This window comes from Centropristis striata, chromosome 4 (genome assembly GCF_030273125.1).
Source record: "Centropristis striata isolate RG_2023a ecotype Rhode Island chromosome 4, C.striata_1.0, whole genome shotgun sequence".
Lineage (NCBI taxonomy): Eukaryota > Metazoa > Chordata > Actinopteri > Perciformes > Serranidae > Centropristis > Centropristis striata.
The window spans coordinates 16,218,034-16,238,446 of record NC_081520.1 but is presented as its reverse complement, the minus strand read 5'-3'; the positions used below and the strand labels follow the sequence as shown (position 1 = coordinate 16,238,446).

At 40.2% G+C, this 20,413-nt stretch overlaps 1 protein-coding gene across 1 annotated transcript in view; it reads left to right on the top strand.

The window, feature by feature from the left end:
• The window catches only part of cdon (cell adhesion associated, oncogene regulated), an 89,561-nt gene extending 77,219 nt beyond the window's left edge, over positions 1–12,342 (top strand). Inside the window, exons 14-21 of the mRNA XM_059331458.1 lie at positions 1,223–1,404; positions 2,346–2,451; positions 5,375–5,497; positions 5,765–5,956; positions 8,206–8,501; positions 8,639–8,718; positions 10,675–10,937; positions 12,040–12,342. Of these exons, the coding sequence (XP_059187441.1) occupies positions 1,223–1,404; positions 2,346–2,451; positions 5,375–5,497; positions 5,765–5,956; positions 8,206–8,501; positions 8,639–8,718; positions 10,675–10,937; positions 12,040–12,194 (1,397 nt within the window). The 3' untranslated portion in view covers positions 12,195–12,342. The remainder of the gene's footprint in view (positions 1–1,222; positions 1,405–2,345; positions 2,452–5,374; positions 5,498–5,764; positions 5,957–8,205; positions 8,502–8,638; positions 8,719–10,674; positions 10,938–12,039) is intronic.
• The last annotated feature ends 8,071 nt before the right edge of the window (positions 12,343–20,413 follow it).

Below are 20,413 nucleotides of genomic sequence, written 5' to 3'. Positions count from 1 at the left end.
ACACATCTGTACCTTTTGGGCCCTCAAAAAGGTACATATAGGTACATTAAGGTCCAATAGTTGGCCCTAGGGGTTACATTAGTGTAGATTGTACATTGGGGTACAAAAAAGGACTCGTACTGTACCCCTATTTCTGAGAGTGTATGTGACTAGTTTGCTCATGTGTCTTAAGTCAAGTCAAGTCAATTTTATTTATACAGCCCAAAATCACAAATCACAGATTTGCCTCAAAGGGCTTCACAGACCGTACATGGTACGACTCCCTCTGTCCTTAGACCCTCACATCGGCCAGGGAGAAACTCCTCAAAAAACCCTTTTAACAGGGAAAAAAGAAGAAGAAACCTCAGGGAGGGACAGAGGAGGGATCCATCTCCCAGGACGCACAGTCTTACCTTTATTTTTCTATTTTCTGTTTCAGTCAACCTAAATTCAGACTGTTTTTACCTGTTCCACTGGTGCATATAACCAGCTGATATGTTTTAGTTTATTTATGGCCAGGAATGTTAACAGCATGCAATCAACGATAGTACAGTTTTAGCAGTTTGGTTATTACTGTATCACAATATTTGTAAAAAGGAGATAATGTAGAATAAACCTATCATATAATTAGAAGGGTACACAGAGAGTGCAGACCACCACCATGGCCATTGACCCTATCTCACAATGTTTACAAAAGTGAAATAATAATTTGTGTATTTGACTCATGATTCGGATCTGCTCCTAAATTTAATATGCTCTTCTTTGGCACATGCTTCTCCCACCAAGTTTCATGAAAATTGGAGCTGTAGTTTCTGTGTAATCTTGCTGAAAAACAGACAAACTGAACTGACAACATAACCTCCTTCGTTAAGACAGGATGTTTAATAAAGAGGAATAAAAAAACAACAATCACCTCTCCACTTGAGTTAAATGAAACAAATCATCAGAAACACAGACACCATATATCACCTTAATCTCTATAAACCGATATCTGCACATGAATGCAGAATCTGTAGCAACAGGACAAGATTTTGGTCTCTGAAGCATTCTGGTTTTCTGTTTTATACACAGTCATGCAGATGTAGTATGATATTTTTTATAACATACTGGTATTGGATTGCTACTCATTATGGGGAGGGATCTCTATTTGGGATCGGGCATCACCATAGCTGGACCCCACAGGATGATGAGTTATTGATCAGCACCATTGTTCTGTAACATTGTTATTCTATTTATTTCTCAGGTTCTTCCTACAAGTTTCGTGTGGTAGCCATGAACATGTACGGTGAGAGTCCTCACAGCATTCCCTCTAAGCCGTACCAGGTGCCACAAGCCAGCCCGCGTCCCCAAGACCGTCCTGTGGTGGGACCTCACATCACATCCACGGACGCCATCAGTGACACTCAGATCATGCTGCGCTGGACTGTAAGTACATCCATAAATCTAGGGGAAGGAGAAGTTTATAGATCTTTTTCTTACTTCCTTAACTTTTTACAACCTAGGCTTTATTTTCAAACTTTCAGGTATGATTTTACTCACCAAGGTAATTTCAGAGGTCTGAAAACAAACAAAAAGCAGTCAGATGGGGTGAGAAACACAAGCAGTCAAATTTGACACAAAATTACTTTAAGAGAAAAAAAACAACTTAACTTACCTCCATATGTGAGATGAACTGGATAAACTTTAAGCTTGTTTAAAACCTGCCTGAAAACTTGTGCATCTAGTTGGACTTTGTTGATGTCCTTATAATACATGGGTTTAATAATTGAATTCTCAAGGCCTGATTATACCTGTTACTTTGTTTTTTTATTCTGGGATTTTACAATGCCAAAATTTGCGATTTTCTGCAAACATTCAAGTCTGAGGTCCTCATGTCTTAATGTCAAGTCTACAGCTCTGGAGTACAAGAAAAAAAGCAGCTAAAAATAATTGTTTTAAGAACAATACTTAGGTAAACAGCCTGGATGATGTAGTGTCTTTTCCAGCTAGCTTTAAGCTTTGAGCTGCTGGTGGTTTTCCTGCAGCCGAGCCTCAATCAGACCTTTAATTGAGCTGCTGTGCTGATTAGAGTTCTGCTCTAAAAGAGATTAAGAGGCCCTGTCCATCTATGTTTTGATTCCGCTCTCTCTTGAAAGCAGTTTTCCTCCTCACCACAGATGGACGCAGATAGTTCCCCACATTTACTTAACCTCAGACAGTGTCATTATTTCCTGAACTTTAGACACAAAGTGCAATCATAGTCTTGCTTGCAGTCCTGTACATCTGCTGATAACAAGCCCCGCCATTAGTTGCCGGAAAATTTCCTCTCTTTGTATAATAATTGCCCACCAGATTGCTAACGTAATCTTTTTTCCATCCCCATCCAGTATAGTCCCTCGAGTAATAACAACACTCCGATCCAAGGCTTCTACATCTACTATCGGCCCACAGACAGCGACAACGACAGCGACTACAAAAGAGATATCGTTGAAGGTGAGTGGAAATGCGATGTTTGTGCGTCTGTGTTTCCACTGCAGATTGAGTGTGTAGCTGGTGTAGATTGTTTGTCGACAGCCCATCCTGTCCCGGATGTTCGGCTCACGCTCTGCAGATAAACTGGGAGCTGGGAGGGTAATGGATACTCCCAGTCCAGAGTGGGGTGTAATGAAGAGGGGGCATTTCTGCTGTTTGATTTATAGACAGTGCTGTCCCTGGGCAGCAGGGCTTTCTGAAATCTGTTTTTAATAAATGGTTGCCAGAGCTGAAACATGAGGAGAGGGGCTCAGGTTGCTGGATGGAATGCTAACAGTGGAGCCTGGTACAGGAAGGGAAGGAGGGACGTCCTCCACTCCGCCCAACTCTTTAACATCTTATTATCTATCTCCTCACTGTCAGGGACACGTGTGTGTGTGTGTGTGTGTGTGTGTGTGTGTGTCTGTGTGTGTGTGTGTGTGTGTGTGTGTGTGTCTGTGTGTGTGTGTGTCTGTGTGTCTGTGTGTGTGTCTGTGTGTCTGTGTGTCTGTGTGTGTGAGGCTGTATACACATGAGCACACTGCAAAAAAGGTGTGTCAAGATAAAAACACTAAATCTGAGGGAAATGATCTTGCTGCATGGACAGATAATTTACCTTGACAAGATGTTTTAAGTTAAGATTGTTAAATCTAGAAATAAGCATGTTGAACTCTTAAAATAAGAAATTAACTCAAAAAACTAAAACTAAAAAACTAAAAAAAAACAAGATAAATGATCTAACACTTCTAAATCTAAAGTTTTTTTTATCTTGGTAAGAAACAAATAATTTGCAGTGCACTCTGCTCGGACCAGTTCATCGCTGCTTGCAGCTTTAATTCATCTTGTTTTCATATAAATATCACATTAAAAAAAATATATTGATATATCTTTTATATCAATATATCGCCCAGCCCTACTCTCAAACCTATCAGATGTTCTGATGGAAATCGTATAATTTTGGGAAAACCATTGACAACCATAGATATAACTGTATTTCCACTACAATTCAATTCAATTCATTCTGCCTCTACTTATCTACTTATCTAACCTAGCTAACATGGCAGATGTGTATTAGTTTGAAACCTCATTTCTGATTTGCACTGAGTGATACATGCAAGTTGGTGCAGTGCTTTGCCCTTTTTCAAGTAAGTAAAACGTGGCGCCCTGGTCACAAATTTCTCCTATTACAGCTAAATAGTGCACTAAAATGTGTTTCTGAAAACAGATGAGGCGATAAAAATCTTGATCACTACTGCCTAGTTTGACAGTTTGATAGGAGTTGGGTTTCTTGAGTGACCAGATGCATCTGCCAGAGCAAATAAAACAGAAGCTCTGCTGATTTGACTGGTTTTCAAGCCAAAAAACAGTAATATATTACCCAGAATTATACAACCTTTCTAACCAGTCCAGTATTAAAGCCAACAAGACATGGTGGCTGACACGAGACATAGACTGCACACATTTTAACCTGGATTGTCACATTGTTCTTCAAAAAAATTGGACTTGACAATAATTTAAAATATCATCAGTGCTTACTTTATTTTTGAAAATCTAGAGTTTCAGTTTCTCTACACAACTCTCCTGTTTTGGTCATGTATAAATGAAAGTACTCAGATGTTTTAGCATCTAATGTCCTAAAAACAAAATTTATAATCTGAAAAACCAACAATCCCCTTCAGTTGATACCCACACTGCAAAAAAGGTGTGTCTAAAACAAGATAAAAACACTAAATCTGAGGGAAATGATCTTGCTGCATGGACAGATAATTTCACTTGACAAGATTTCTTAAATTAAGATTATTAAATCTAGAAAGAAGCATGTTGAATGTCTTAAAATAAGAAATTAACTCTTAAAACAAGATAAATATGTAACACTTCTAAATCTAAAGTTTTTTTTTATCTTGGTAAGAAGCACATAATTGTCAGGTCACTCTGCTTGGGCCAGTTCATTGGTGCTGCAGCTTTAATTTATCTTGTTTTAAGAGTTAATTTCTTATTTTTAAGCGTACAACATGCTTATTTCTAGATTTAATAATCTTAATTTAAGAAATATTGTCAAGTGAAATTATCTGTCCATGCAGCAAGATCATTTCCCTCAGATTTAGTATTTTTATCTTGTTTTTAGACACACCTTTTTTGCAGGTTCAGTACCCAGCCCTCTATGCCTGCTGTAGTCACATTCCCCTCAGATATTCTTTGTGTATCTTGTTTAAAACTGTATATTTGAAATCTGTGATTGGGAACAAACTGGTGTTTATTTGCGTATAAAACTTTTGCTCCTGTACTGACTCTGATTCAGAGCACAGAGTAGATTAAGCTTCAGCAGCAGCTTTCTTTTATTGTTCCCACTTAGAAAAGTTAAGATCTACCTTGGGGCAGAGGCAGCACATGTGCAGTGATTTATTATACTTCGTATTAAACAAAACACAGCAGCTTATTTCAGCCTCATTTGTTTGAAATGTAGCATTTCCATGTTGGAGATTGCCGTCGCATCTGTGATTCCAAAGCAGCACGTAGTAGTGTGATTGTGTGTTGGTGCAGCAGTGGTGTGTGTGTGTGTGCAGAGTGGGAATACTGGAGACAGGCCAGGACAAACATGAAGCTGCCATATATGGAGCTCATGGAGAGTAAAGCAACTGTCTGGGCCCTCGTGGGACTGACGGAGTAAGAGAGAAGGGTGGGGGGCTCTGAAGCAAAGAGAAAGGGGGGGTGAATGAGAGAGAAAGAGAGCATGAAAGAACATGACCTGAAGTGTGAGACATAAAGAGAAACCAGAGAAAAAGTGAAATACTAAGAGTACAACTGTGTACTGGAGCAATGTGAGTCAACACCAGCTCATAGAGGAAGTCCTTTCTCACCTTTATCCCCCTTTTTTTTCCACCTCCCTCTCCTCTGGGCCTCTCAGGTTTAATGCAGTGGCACATGATTGCACATCTCCAGGCTGAGACCTCCTACGATATCAAGATGCAGTGCTTTAATGGTGGGGGAGAGAGCGAATACAGCAACGTCATGATCTGTGAGACCAAAGGTAAGAAAACATAAACTGTCTCGCAAAAGAAATGACTCATGCGTCAACCAAACCTCCACTTTATCAGAAGTCCAGGCATGTTTCTATGAAGGCTGTTACTTTAATGACGGGTCCGATCGCCATAATTACACAACATAAATATGTTGAGTTTTATGAGAGCAGCAACAATGGTTTGCATTCTGTAGTTTGGTGCTGTGTTATTTTTCTTTGTTGCTAGCGGGTAAAAAGCTGTTTCTCAAGTCCCCTCCTCCCTCTCTTCTGCTGCAGCACGCCAGTCCCCGGGGTCACCCAGCCAGCACCCCATCACCCCACCTTACCCCCACCCGCAGGAGCCACCAAGCCCACCTGGAGGACTGCTCTACCTGATTGTGGGCTGTGTTTTGGGAGTGATGGTGCTCATCCTGCTGGCTTTTATTGCCATGTGTCTGTGGAGGAATCGCCAGCAGAACAACATGCACAGTGAGTTAATATAGACACTAAACCCAAAGCCAAAGGAACACTGCAAAAAAGGTGTGTCTAAAAACAAGATAAAAACACTAAATCTGAGGGAAATTGTCTTGCTGCATGGACAGATAATTTCACTTGACAAGATTTCTTAAATTAACATTATTACATCTAGAAATAAGCATGTTGAACGCTTAAAACAAGATAAATTAAAGCTGCAAGCAGCGATGAACGGGCCCGAGCAGAGGGCACTGACAATTATTTGTTGCTTACCAAGATGAATAAAACTTTAGATTTACAAGTGTTAGAAAATGTATCTTGTTTGAAGAGCTAATTTCTTATTTTAAGTGTTCAACATGCTTATTTGTAGATTTTCTTTTTTGCAGTGAAGTATGGAGAGTTTGGATAGCTGTTCACTTTAAAATGAGTTTGCAGCACCAGCACACATACAGTTAACTACATTTGAAGTGTTTCATATTTAAACATTGTTGGCCCCGAGACAGCATGTGCAGCATATTCCAAGTGTTCATAGAGCGGATATGGTTCCCACAGTGCTTGCAAAAGTGTTTGCCATTGTTGGATGGACTCTTTACCAGACCTTTAGGGTCTGTAAATAGTTGGGGTTTTGCAGCTTAAAGATTTTGGAAAAAAGCTAAGATTGAGTCACAGGTGCTGATTTTGTGTTTAATAATTCACATTAACATCAGAGTGAAGCGAACAATAGAACTGATTTATTTATTTATTTATTTATTATTACTGGTGGCAATATGAGTTTCATGCAAAGGCAATGCTTATTTCATTAACTTGTTTTGGCAAAAATAAACACAAATCATGTCTCTCAGTGTACAAAACAAACCAAGCTTCTCAAAGTGCAATGTTTATTGTTGTCTAAACATAAAACAGCTTTACGAGTACTTTGCAGATGTGAAGTGTATTATGTATTATCTGTTAAATATCAAATATGACGTCTAAAAATGATCTAATTTCAGTACCTGATTTGTACCTGAACTGTGCTATGATGTAAGAAAACAGCTGCACACTGACATATTACTTAAAGAGGCAAATCTGATGCAAAAAAGAAATGCATTTATTTGCTATCCAGCAGGGTTAGGGTTAATTTTAGAAAAAAAAACGTAATCAGACCATTTTTAGCTAAATGTAAAGATTTATCGAAGTATTATAATATGGATATTTATAGATATTGTAGAGTCCATTTTATTTATGATTTAATTTATTACAAAATCTAATTTATTGCAATCACGTCTGTGACAATATATCATTCAACATAAGTAATTTTTGTGACAGGCGTAAGAACTAAGGCTGAATACGTAGTTAGATATTTAAGTAGAAGGATTTTTCCTGCTATGATGAATTATTCCTGTAAGTAGACTGCAAAAACGGGGTGTCTAAAACCAAGATTAAAACACTTAACCTGAAGGAAATTATCTTGCTGCATGGACAGATAATTTCACTTGACAAGATTTCTTGGATTAAGATTATTAAATCTAGAAATAAGCATGTTGAACGCTTGAAAATAAGAAATTAACTCTTAAAACAAGCTAAATTATCTAACACTTCTAAATCTAAAGTTTTTTTATCTTGGTAATTAACAAATAACTGTCAGGTCACTCTGCTCGGGCCAGTTCATCTCTGCTTGCAGCTTTAATTTATCTTGTTTTAAGAGTTAATTTCTTATTTTAAGCGTTCAACATGCTTATTTCTAGATTTAATAATCTTAATTCAAGAAATCTTGTCAAGTGAAATTATCTGTCCATGCAGCAAGATAATTTCCCTCAGATTTAGTGTTTTATCTTGTTTTTAGACACCCCGTTTTTTGCAGTGCACTTGCTGCTGCATCAATGCAATTTCTAATTAAAACTGGGACTAATAAACGTTTATCTTAACTTAACCCAAGGTTGCAAGTAACCATGCAGTGATTTCTTTATCAGTTCCGTTCAAGTCAAAAGCTGGTTTGAGATAAAAGCTTGAAGTCTTCTTCAGCACTATGCAGTACTCCAGCAAAATGCTGAGTGTGCGTCTCTTAAATATCTGAGGATCTGTTTGATCCATGTTTCTGGTGGTTTCTGTGGTCTTGGCTTCATCTCGATGCACCAGCCTGCATGTGTTTCTACATGTTCCTTTGCAGTGTAGACTAGATCATCCTTTCAAACTGGCCTCCACCTCTCTCCTAACCATTACGCCCCTCCATCACCCTCTCTGTCTCTCTCTCTCTCTTCCTCTCTCTCTCGGTCCCTCTGCTGTAGAGTACGACCCCCCCGGCTACCTGTACCAGCCAGCAGAGATGAATGGCCATGTCCTGGAGTACACCACTCTGCCCGGCACCAGCCGCATCAATGGGGGCGTCCATGGGGGTTACGGACACAGTGGCCCCATGTTGCCCCAAGGGTGCCATCACCTCCACCACAAACTCCCCAACGGCTTGGCGCTGCTCAACGGCTCTGGCAGCCTGTTCTCACCCGGCCACCCACACGGCCACGATGGCACCCTGCCCCACAGCACCCGGGACTGCGAGCACTCGCACCCACACCACCACCATAACGTGAGCGCTGCACCACAACCTACTCCAAACTTAGAGATGCATTATTGTATTATAAATGACCAAGCGTGGTTTTTTACATCAGCAGCTGCAAATCCAGTTTGGTTTGGCTAAAAGCGATGTTTGTGTTCTCTTGTCAGGGTGGAGGCATGTACACAGCTCTGCCCCAAACAGAGTCGTCTGACTGTATGAGCTGTCAGAACCTCTGCAACAATAACAGGTGGGAGAAGTTATTTTAATTTAGTGTTGTTTTTATGGGTGGCTTTTGCTTTGTTGGACATCTTATCTTCCAAAAAATCTATGGATTTATTGTTGTTTTATTTATCAGACAAGAAGAAGATAATTTTATCTTTTATTTGAAATTAGTGAGCGTCATAAAAAGAGACTATACTTTTATCATTTATCCTTTTTTACTTACTTGCTTAGATACTAGAAGGGATTCTAGTGCATTTTCCACAGCTTGCATTGCAAAAAAGGGGTGTCTAAAAACAAGATAAAAACACTAAATCTGAGGGAAATGATCTTGCTGCTAATTTCACATGTCAAGATTTCTTAAATTAAGTAGTTAAATCTAGATATAAGTATGTTGAACGCTTAAAATAAGAAATGAACTCTTAAAACAAGATAAATTAAAGCTGCAAGCAGCTATGAACTGGCCCGAGCAGAGTGACCTGCACATTATTTGTTTCTTACCAAGATTTAAAAAAACTTTAGATTTAGAAGTGTTAGATAATTTAACTTGTTTTAAGAGTTAATTTCTTATTTTGAGCGTTCAACATGCTTATTTCTAGATTTAACAATCTTAATTTAAGAAATCGCGTCAAGTGAAAATCTGTCCATGCAGCAAGATCATTTCCCTCAGATTTAGTGTTTTTATCTTGTTTTTATACACCCTTTTTTGCAGTGTGATTTTTACAACTGGAAAATTTTCTGAGCTCTTTTTCACAAGAGCACCTTGAAAAAAGAAACTGAAAAAGATGAACCTCGTGGATATTACAAGGAAATGCACCTCACTCAAATTTACAAGATGCCGCTGAATAAAAGTACACATACACACACACACACAAACACACATATTTCCCCTCCTGCTAGTCATGTTTATGTACTTAAGGGTCCCCAGCATCACAGTTTACCCTATGTGCACCCAGCCAGCAGACCTAATGAGCCCCGTGTTTATTTACCTCCGGCTGCTGGGAAAAGAGGGGGTGTGGTTACAATCCAATCATGTGCCGATGAGGGAAGCTGAGTTTGGGGAAACGTGGTGGAGCTCGCTGCGTGCAACTGTCTGCATTTGGGAACTACTCCGGAGAGCAAAACCACAATGTGTCACAGTTATTTAGAGGCAGTGAGACTGGACCTTTAATCTCCAGTTGAACTGCTGAAAACACTTTTTGCAGCTGTGTGCGACTGCTCCGGTCGTGTTAAAGCTGTCATTGTTTTGTACACTGTAAGGGGTATTAAGACAAGGGTTTTCTGTGTCAGATGGAAAACCCACAGATTTCTGCAGAGAGGAAGAACCAGAGTGGTCTGTTAACCCTCTGGAGTCTGCAAAAGCTCCAAATCCAGACTTCTTCATCACATCCAGACTAGAAAACAAAGCAGCGTGGAGCCCTACTGTAAATTTACCTCTAAAGTTCTGGCTGTAAACTCCATGAGGCCAGTTTCAGTTTGATGATGTATATATAATATAATATATAGAATAATATATTTAGTATAAAATGATAGAACTGGATGTAACCCTCTTATATGTTATATTTGCAACCTTTGTTCACATTTGCAACTTTTAAAATTCTTTGAGCATGGTTTGAGCAAGATTCAAAATCACATTTTATGTTGGATTAAAGGACTAAAAAAGACACGCAATGATCAACAAAAGACACAAATGACTAAAATAAAGACACAAGATGACTATAAAAGACACAAAATGAGAAGACAGAATAACCAAAAAAAAATAAAAAACCACAGAAGACCCAAAATGACTAAAAAAGACACAAAATGACCAAAAAAGATACAAAAATGACATTTTGGATTCAAAAATGGACAACATAGCCCAAGACTCCATAGAGTTAAGGGGAAGAAGCTGAGAGTTGTCAGTGGGTGACCACTCAGCAATGCACAGGCACCTTTATAAACAAATGACCAACTTTTCTTTCCATCTCCCCCTTTCTCTGAGCAGATGTTACAACAAGACCAATGGCACTTTCTCCAGCGGCACTCTGCCTGTAATGCATCGTGTGGCGCCGTGCCAGCAGGACGGTCTAGAGATGGTTCCTCTGGGCCAGGTTTCGCCGCAGTTCCACGGCCCCGACAGCTATATGCTCTCCGGTGAGCAGGGGGCCGATGCAGGGTGCCAGCCAGACGAGCACAGGGAGTCCTCGCCCTCACAGCATTCCTGCTGTCTGGTCGGGAACAATGAAAACTGTCCAGCAGACAACACTGGTGAGACACATTTTTATACCCACAAAATCTTTCCAAGTATTTTGTCTTTTTCCTCCTCCACTACTTTTTTCGTCTTCTCTTCCCCTGGTGCTTTCTTCTGAACTGCAACTGCTCACTGCCTTGTTGGCAATATACATTGGTAACACTTTACAATAACCATCATTTATAAATGGTAAAAAGATAGTTTATTAATGTAGGTTAATAGTTACTTTACTATTAATAAACAATTCAATTCTAATTAATAATGTTCATCAATGGACTTTTTATTAATGGTTTATAGTTGCACTCATAACATTTTAAACACTATTTTAAGCATTTGTTAATGATTTCCAAATTATTTATATAGCTTTAAGAAAATGGTTGTAAAACATCTATAAAGATTAAATATGTAGACCTAATTGTAGTACTTTGTAAATGGTTAATATTTGGTTTATTAACCATCTATAAACATAACTTAGATGGTTATTGTAAAGTGTTACCTATACATTTAAATGTCTTATGTATCACAGTCTATAATTAGAGGTAATGTATTCATAATAACACCAATAGAGGCTAAATTCTATGACTGGGCTTCAATTTCACTGTCCATTCTTTGCCCATTATGACAAATCTACCCGAACTTCATGTATGATATAACATGTTCACTTGTTGAATCTAATGGCCTAAATCTGAGTCTGTTTCTCACTGCTGCAGTCTCTGTGCTAAGCTAAGCTAACCTGCTGCTGTTATCTTCATATTTACCCAGACAGAGTGATATCAATCTCTTCCTCTAACTCCTCGCAAGAAAGCGAATAAGCATATTTCCCAAAATGTCCAGCTATTGTTTAAAGACAATAGAGCTAACAAAATAATCCCTTTGTAAGTGAAAACATTTACTTCTAGACATTCATGGTCCAACACTATTATGAAATCTAACTCTGACAGTTTTTCTTTCTTTTTCATGCTAGTAAGTTTTTATATCATTACCAATCCTCATGTTTTATGCAGACAAACTATGCAGCATCACCACAAATTACACTGTGGTCCTCTCCAGAATCTGTTCTTGTCTTTTTTAATGTGAAACACAAACCAAAGACTCTCCTCTCTCTCTGTTTGTGTGCAGCTGAGGAGGAGCTGGAGTGCATGGACATGGAGGGGCCTGTGGTATGCTGGGAGAGTCTTGGCCTGCCAGACTTGGACTGTGACGAAAAGCCTGGGTGGATCTCCAGCAGCAGCCTGGCAGGCGAGCTGATCCAGCCCAGTCCACAGGAGGTCTGAACAACGCAGCCCACACACAAACACACTCCCCTGTAGCGTGGAGGAGTTTAAAGGAACCAGGCAGAGAGACTGGACGGGAGACAGTGGTGGAAATATCACAGAGGAAGAGGAGCAGCGATGGGATAGTCAGAGACACTGCATGTTACGGTGACAAGGACACAAAGCTTTGGATGGACTTGACTGAGCTGAGCAAAGTGTGAAAAAGAGAGCGACTACAAGAGACTGAGAGCCGAGCCAGATGGAGAGAAACGCAGAGAGCAAAGGAAACGTTGCTCAAAGACAGAAACTGTATCCCACTGGAGGGAAGACTCTCATAAAAGATCAAAAACTCTTGAGATGACTTATTTATTTTTTTGTAGTAGTGAAATATTATTTCATACGAATGTATCTGTTTTAAAGTAAAAAAAGTTTGTCTTTTATATTATTTATGCCTTTTGGATGAGAAATACTTTTTATTTTTTGTTGTTCTGTGTTCCACTCAAGTGTGGAGATTAGCAATTGTCTGTGTAAAGTTTTGTAATAATATAAAGAGAAGATATGAAAGAGTAAACAACAACCTATTTTCAATGTCTTTCCTCCCCTCCTTCATGTGCTGCGCGCAATGAATGTTGTAGCCGTAGTGAATTTCTCGGCCTCGATCCAAACCCATCGATATTTCTGGCAGGCCTTTGATGTGGCTCTGTGATGGGCTGTTCCACTGCAGTGACCCCTGAACGGGGTGAACACTCCCTTCACTGTTCAGATTAAGGCTGCTGCTCTTTGCTTCAGTGAATACTTGATAGCTCATCACTTTACACAAAATGCACTGTTGCTTTTAGTGCACTGTTGACCTACTGGCCCCAATCTGTTAGAGGAGTGGAGGAGTTGCATTAAAACAGAATTGTTAAGTGTGAGTGGCTTTCTGACAAAAATCTTTGTATGTTTAAACTTCTTCTCTGCTGCTAGTGACAGAATGCTTCTCCAACCTTTCTGATTTTAAGATCACACAGGTAAAGTTTATCAGAACAATTAAATCAAATTAAAGTTGGCATAAATGGCAGCAAATTCTCCATCTAGAGAAAATTTTCTCATCTCTCATCAATATGTGTCATTTCACCAAAATAATTTAAAAAATACATGTTTTTACATTTAATCCTGAAAAAGCTGTCAGTGTATGTCTTAGCGAGAGTAAATCAATCAATCAAATCAATGTTCACCCCACAGGTATTCACTGGCTGAAGGGGGGGCTTGAACCTGTGGAAATCTATGATTATTTCCTTAGTCTTTGAGGTGTTCAGTTGGAGATAGTTCTTGTGACTCCAGTCACTGAAGGCTTTTATCAGATCGCTATATTCAGATTCCTGTCCATTCCAGATACACGCCACAATAGCAGTGTCGTCCGAGTACTGGCAGAACTCAGAGTTGTATTTAAAGTCCGCTGTGTACAGTGTGAACAGGAATGGAGCCAGAACAGTGCCTTGTGGAGCCCCTGTGCTGCTCATTAATGTCCCAGAAACACAGTTCCCCAACCTGACAAACTGTGGTTTTCCTGTCAGGTAATCTGTGATCCAGGAGATGAAGGAAAGATCCACTCCCATCTCTGTGAGCTTGTTTTTGAGTATGTTGGGTTGGATGGTGTTGAATACCTTCGAAAAGGGGCATTGTTTATGGAAAGACACAAATGTCACACAAAATGTCCATTTCCTGAACTATAATGTGTTGGTGGCAGAAAGACTTAAAACTTCAACATAAATTACGAAACTAATGCTGCGTTCCAAATGATATATTTTTACTTTTAGTACGTACCGCAGCAGCCCTTATAAAATATGCACTGTTGCATGCAGGATGAATTGGGATATACTACTTGGTCATAACATTGGGCCTAAACTTTGTCAGCTCATGCTGTGCAGAGGATGTGGGACAGAGGAGCCAGAAAAGCATGCTGGCTTGCACACTGCATGCAGTAGGACATCCTGGTATTTTTGGCATACTGCATTTGACATTCTATGCATTGGGATGTACTAAATCTTTTTATGGAATACTATGGAACGCACCCAAAGATTATCCGTATTGCTGGGTGTTACAAGGGGCAAAGTGACAAAATATATTATATTGTGTTTTCTGTTAACTGACACAAATTGGAAAGGTTGGTAAAATGGCCATCTGTCTCAGTTTTATGACATTACATTCCATGACTTCTGGGAACTGAAGGTTGAATTGCCAGTTGGAGCTGCTCACATGCCGAGTTGTTTAGTATGGCTTTAATATCTTGCTGGACACTGGTATATTAGAAACAGACAGTGGTGATTTGGGATCTGTTATTCTGTCATCAAAAGTTGTTGTGTGATGCTCCTGATGTGTGAAAATACTGCAGATAAGTTGCATAAAAAAGTGTAATATTGTCTTCTTAGGTTTCATTCTGCATTTGCCAAACCCATTTTCTGAAGGCTTAAGCCCTTCATTGGTTTTAAAATAATCTCCATGCTGTGCTGGCTGATTGGAGTTGATAGGATTGCAGCGGGCAGATGACAGGGCTGGCCCTGCTTCACTGAGGATGACTGCGGTGCAGGCTTTCCATGCTTGGTGCCTGTCTGCCTGTGTTTGTGCCAGAGTCGGCTGCCAGTCCTCAGGCCCTGGCTCGCCTGGCATCTCTCCTCCCACTGATGGTATACGGGATATTCCTGGCACCCGGATTTACTCGCCTGCTGCTGAGGCGTGGCATAGCCTCTTCCGGCTGTTATTTTTAGTCTTGATGCAGGCTGGTGGCATTCATTCAGTTGACTTGACTTAAACTCTTTTCTTTCCCAGGAATAGCCTGCCTGAGTTTCTCAGCCTCAAACCCTAAAATGTTTCAGATGTGCATGATTTGATTTAGCTTTTTGAGCTGTGAACCCGAAACTAAAAGTGACTCAGCCCAGAATGATGGGAAGAACCGGCGATTCTTTGCACAGTCTCGTTAAGTTCCTTGTCGTCTTTTATTTAATTCCCATGCAGTAACTCATACGAGTGTCCATTATGATTCCCTTGCTGCCATTAGGAAGAAAAAGGAACAAAACAATGGGTAGGAAATGAAGCTGGAGAGGAAAGAGAAATGGTCCGGGGAGGGAGAGGGGATGCTGACAGATGCAGGCTGGGCTGATGAGGAGAAGATAAGGGCAGGGTTGTCTCTAAATGAGCTTCTTCTCCATCTCCCACGTCTATCAGTCGGCACTCTCCCTCAGCCCTGCCCTGCACCCTCTACCCACGCAGCTACACCCCTTCATTAAGGAGCCCATGGGAACAAGAAAGCTCATTGTCTGCCCTGGAATTTCTGCCCCTTGCTGCAGAGTCGACCTGTTAACGCCAGTCCTTCTCCCCTCCGCCCACCATTCTTCCTCTCTCTCCCCTCTCCAGCACACCCTGAATGAATGCAATTCTTATGAATCGGGCAGTGTGTTGTTAAGTCGCTTGATTCAGCCCCGGGCGGTTTTATCCTTGAGATGTCACAAACCACAAGTGAAGCATGTTGTGGTTGGATGAACTCCAACGGCATTCCAGCGGGTCCCTGCAAATGATGAGCGCATATGCAGCATAAAACCAATAATCTATATTTCCTCTCAAGGATTTCCGTTATTTATTCATCAGGCTCAAGTCCTGATGCATGAAGATGCTACGCTCATTCTGATGCAGCCACAGCATTTGTAGACTGCACCTGTTGGATATAATCAGGGAAGCACTGTCTCATCTTTATCCCAGCTGCATCCATTTAACCACCCCGTTTTCTCCCTGCCAACAGACTTCATAATTTCAACATGATCAGTAATGAGGATATTAAGCAGGTTGGACATGTTGACCCAAAGCTAACTTTCAGGATTAAATGATAACACGAGACAGGAGAAATTCGAAGAGCCACACGATCTGAAAAATAAATCAGATATGCAGTCATTTTTATTCACCAACCACTCTTGAAAATCTGTGCACAGATATGAGTAATGATATGTTTATTTTATATGGATTAGGAGAATGTGTAAGGATTTTTGTCACAGTATCTGACAGTTCAAAGGAGCTAAAATGTTCCCCAGAAATTATTCAGGAATTAATTTGCAGCCTCGAGCAATCTGATTTTAAAAATGTTGAGATGTGTCAGTGTGCTCTGGACGTGCCACAGTCTCTCACTGTGTTAAAAGGGATGACACACAGTAGTAAAATAATGAACACAGTCTAATGCACTTAAAGAAAGAAAAACAACACAGCAGGGTGGTTATTAGAATTAAGCAGAAACAGTACTGAACAATATAGTTCAAGCTAAACAAACAAAACAATAGTCTTGTCTAATGAACCTGCTATCCAGATGGTTTTAATATCCACACAATACAAGACTGGTTAGGTATTTGAAATGGAAACCACAACCCCAGGTCTACATGGTGTCACGCTCTGTACGTTTATATGGCTACCAAGACTGCAGGAGACAATAGCACAGTCTTTCAGTGATCAAAGTGTTTCAGTGTGTATTACAGTCCAGTCTGGGGCTAAAAAGTCTGCTCACACATATGTAAAAGAAAACCCAACAACATATTTTCTCACTTAACTTTTGTGGACTTGAGCCTGTTAGTTTTGGGTTTATTTAACAAAAGTTTTTAGTGTCCTGTTTCTGAGATTTCTGCCTCCATCCCAATACACTGCAAAAAAGGGGTTTCTAAAAACACAAAGATAAAAACACTTAATCTGAGGGAAATTGTCTTGCTGCATGGACAGATAATTTCACTTGACAAGATTTCTTAAATTAAGATTGTTTAATCTAGAAATAAGCATGTTGAATACTTCAAATAAGAAATTAACTCTTAAAACAAGATAAATTATCAAACACTTCTAAATCTAAGGGTTTTTTTTTTATCTTGGTAAGAAACAAATAATTTGCAGTGTACAATGGAGGTGAGTGGAATTGTTTCTGTGATGTTTGCAAAATGTAAATGGTCGATTCAGCAACAGCCTCACTGTTTGGACAGTCTGGATAATCCACAGAACACAATGTCAATGTTTTAAGGATTTCTCCTTTGGGAGAATGTTCTTTTGATTAAATTGTAGTCAGAGAGGTCTGAGGATTATTAAGCGCAACCAAGACTTTGTTTCTAAAGCCACATTGAAACGGTGCTTCAAGTGTTTTGTGATGGACTTTCGATAAAGTTGGAGGACTCACAAAAAACATATTAAGGCCCGGGATATACTGCTGTTAAATCACATGTACGCATGCAAAACCAGCTGCGTTGTGAACATAATTGTTCCCATACTTGCCTGTGTACAGCGCCTGTTCCTTGGGGTTTTCACTAGAGGGTGCACCAGAGAAGTCAGACAGTATAGCACTACTAAATTTGCAGGATGTAAATAACAAACAAGACAAACCCAGGAAGTTTCTACATTGTTAATGCAGAGAGCACGGCAGAAAGGTATATAAGGCCCTTAAATCAACCACATCTAGCAAATGGTGAGTACGGCTCCTACACTGTTCCTGTCTGCACGGCTAGATACCACTTTAGAATATGTTTTGGAGGAATTTAACTCTAAAAGTAGATAAGATCAGGAGGTACACACAGTGGTGCCGAGTCTTAAAAAAAGACATTTTGCAGCACACTTTTAAAGTGATATGACTAATGTTAACAAAATCCATCAGAAGTATAATCAGTCGTCCTCCACATCCAGCCGGGTGAAGTAGAAAGTTATCCTGGCCCCTTCGTCTGTATCATACAAAGCCTGGCAGGTGTACGTCCCGTCTGCGTCCTTCTGAAGCTCCTCTATGACTAAAGAAGAGCTGTTGACGGGAACCTGCATGTGGCCCAGGCTGCTGGACTGAGACTGCAGCTTTGGGCCTTGTCCATAGTTGTAGGCCACTGCTACATTATTATCAGTTCCTGGTTTGGTGAAGCCCCAGATGAAGATGGTGGGCATGGTGGAACCACAGTCCAAGGTGACCGAGCCTCCTACAGACGCTGTAACATGGGAGCGAATGTATTCCACCTCCTCGGGGTCAAGTATCTCCAGAGCTGTAACACAAGATGACCGGAGTCAGTTGGCATTACTCGAAGGAAAGAAAAGTAAGTAAGTAAGTAAAGTTTATTTATATAGCACTTTTCACAGTTAAAATCACAAAGTGCTTTTCAGAAGATAAAAAGAAAGAAATAAGATAGGGGAACATAAGACAATTAAAACACAGTTAAAAAACAATTTAAACACAATTAAAACATGAAACATGAAAAAATTATAAAATAATATGTACAATGCATGGTGGTCATTCAAATGTCTGTCTAAAAAGATAGGTCTCAAAAGCTCATATGTTGTTTACACATCCACAAAAACAGCCCCAACAAGCTCAGTACTGACAGATGTTTATTAGTGAGTGTCTTCAAAAAACTTTTACAAGACCCCACAGTTTGTTGGGAATGGACTGCGTCAGCTCTTGAGGATGAGCAACACATAATTAAACACACTTGTAGTTTATCTGCCTCTGGCCTATTTGATGGATCAAATTTTATAACCCTGCCTCTGGCTGTGCTTAGCAATTTGACATATTAATGACAGCAGTTTGTGATGAAGAGAAACTCTACTCGCCTCGACTTGTCTCCAACGCAACATCTCTGTTGTTAAAGTAAGCTAAAGTACAATGATCTTTTACCTTGAAGCGGAAGAGCCAGCCAGCAGAGGAGCAAGCAGAAATAAGGAATCATCCTCAGACTCCCTGTGGTGCCACAAAGCTTCAACTTCAAGTCAGGAGGCTATTTAAAGCCTATCACAGAGGTGAAAGCGTGTCTCCTCTCCAGTCCACACTGCTGTACACGCTGAGAGTGACTGAGCAAGGCTGAAGGACTGACAGGGAGAATTCTTTCAAACTACACTGGATTCACTTTAAATTATTCATCAATGCGTCCACCTCCCCAGTGTCGCTCCATTTTGCCTGTCTCTCCAGCTCCTCCACTCATGACTGGGCTAATGGCTAGACCTGAGAGTGAAAGGTGTAGGGTGTCAGGGTGATGCCATCGCTTCATATATTATTGAATAAACCGGTGCAGATAGCCTTTTTAGAAATTCCATCACTTCCAATGTGAAATGAAAACCAGGGCCCGGCAAGGGCGGAAAATTGGCGCGGAAGCTCTCTCGCTAACACATGCCAGTTATTATTTACCCTATGAGAGGCATGCAACCAGAATAAAATCATCGTTGATTCGCAATATCTACTGATAACTATATATTTCTCATGACTTACTTGAAGACATTGTGTCATTTTTAAGCTTATACGTGTAAACCAAGGAAGCAATGCACACAGATACTCAAAAATGCATGGGTTTTTGCATAATTCATGCATGGATATTAATTTCCTTAAATGCTTGTTGAAGCGGGACACTCCTGCAAGTGTCTCTTGAAACGAAAAAGGCTTTGTTTAGACTAGATTTAGGAGGAGACAAACTGTGAGCGTCATTAGTGGTGCCACGCAGCAGCCAGCCAGCAGTTAAAACTGTTTCTCAGAGCCTCTGGCTGATGTTTGGGCCTGCTAGTTGCAACAGAAGAAGCTGAAGCTGAGCAGTGCTGCCCTGCAAGCAGCCCATAAACCTTCTCTTACTGGAGGCAGCCCCAGACTGAGGAGAAGGCTCTAATTAGTAAGGACTTAGCATTCAGCTCTTTTGGGGGGAAGAGGAAGACTATATTTAGAAGGCTGCTGGAAGACAGACAGATGTAATAAAAATGCAATATAAAACAACATGGTTTCCGAGGGAAGCGTGGACTGGAAGATGAAGTTCAAAGATGTGTCAGGAAAAAAATGACAAGCTAGCGAACACATTGCACAATGATGTTTCTGAAAGCTGCCAAGACTATGGTATGTCACAATGGCAAAAATCTGACCTGAATATTATGTACAAGAGACAAAAAAGTTGCAAATGGGAGCAACAAGAAAGAAAACAGAAAAGAGTCAGGAGAGTTTTAAAGTGTGCACCAAAGAAAGAAATGAGTTAACAAGTTTGGGAGACTTTTAACTTGATGTTTTCTTCTGGAAAGAACTATCAACTTGTTGGAAAGCCTTTTAAAGTTATTTGCACCCCACTGGCCGGTACCCCAAGGTATGTAATAGGCATGGTTTGGAATACATGTTATTAACTGTGAAGGGCAGCATTAGCCCACAGCCTGCCAGAAATCCATTAGAAACACTTCAGCTTTATTGTATCTGATCTAAATTAGACCTTACATAAGCAATTCAATTATCCTCGATGTAATAC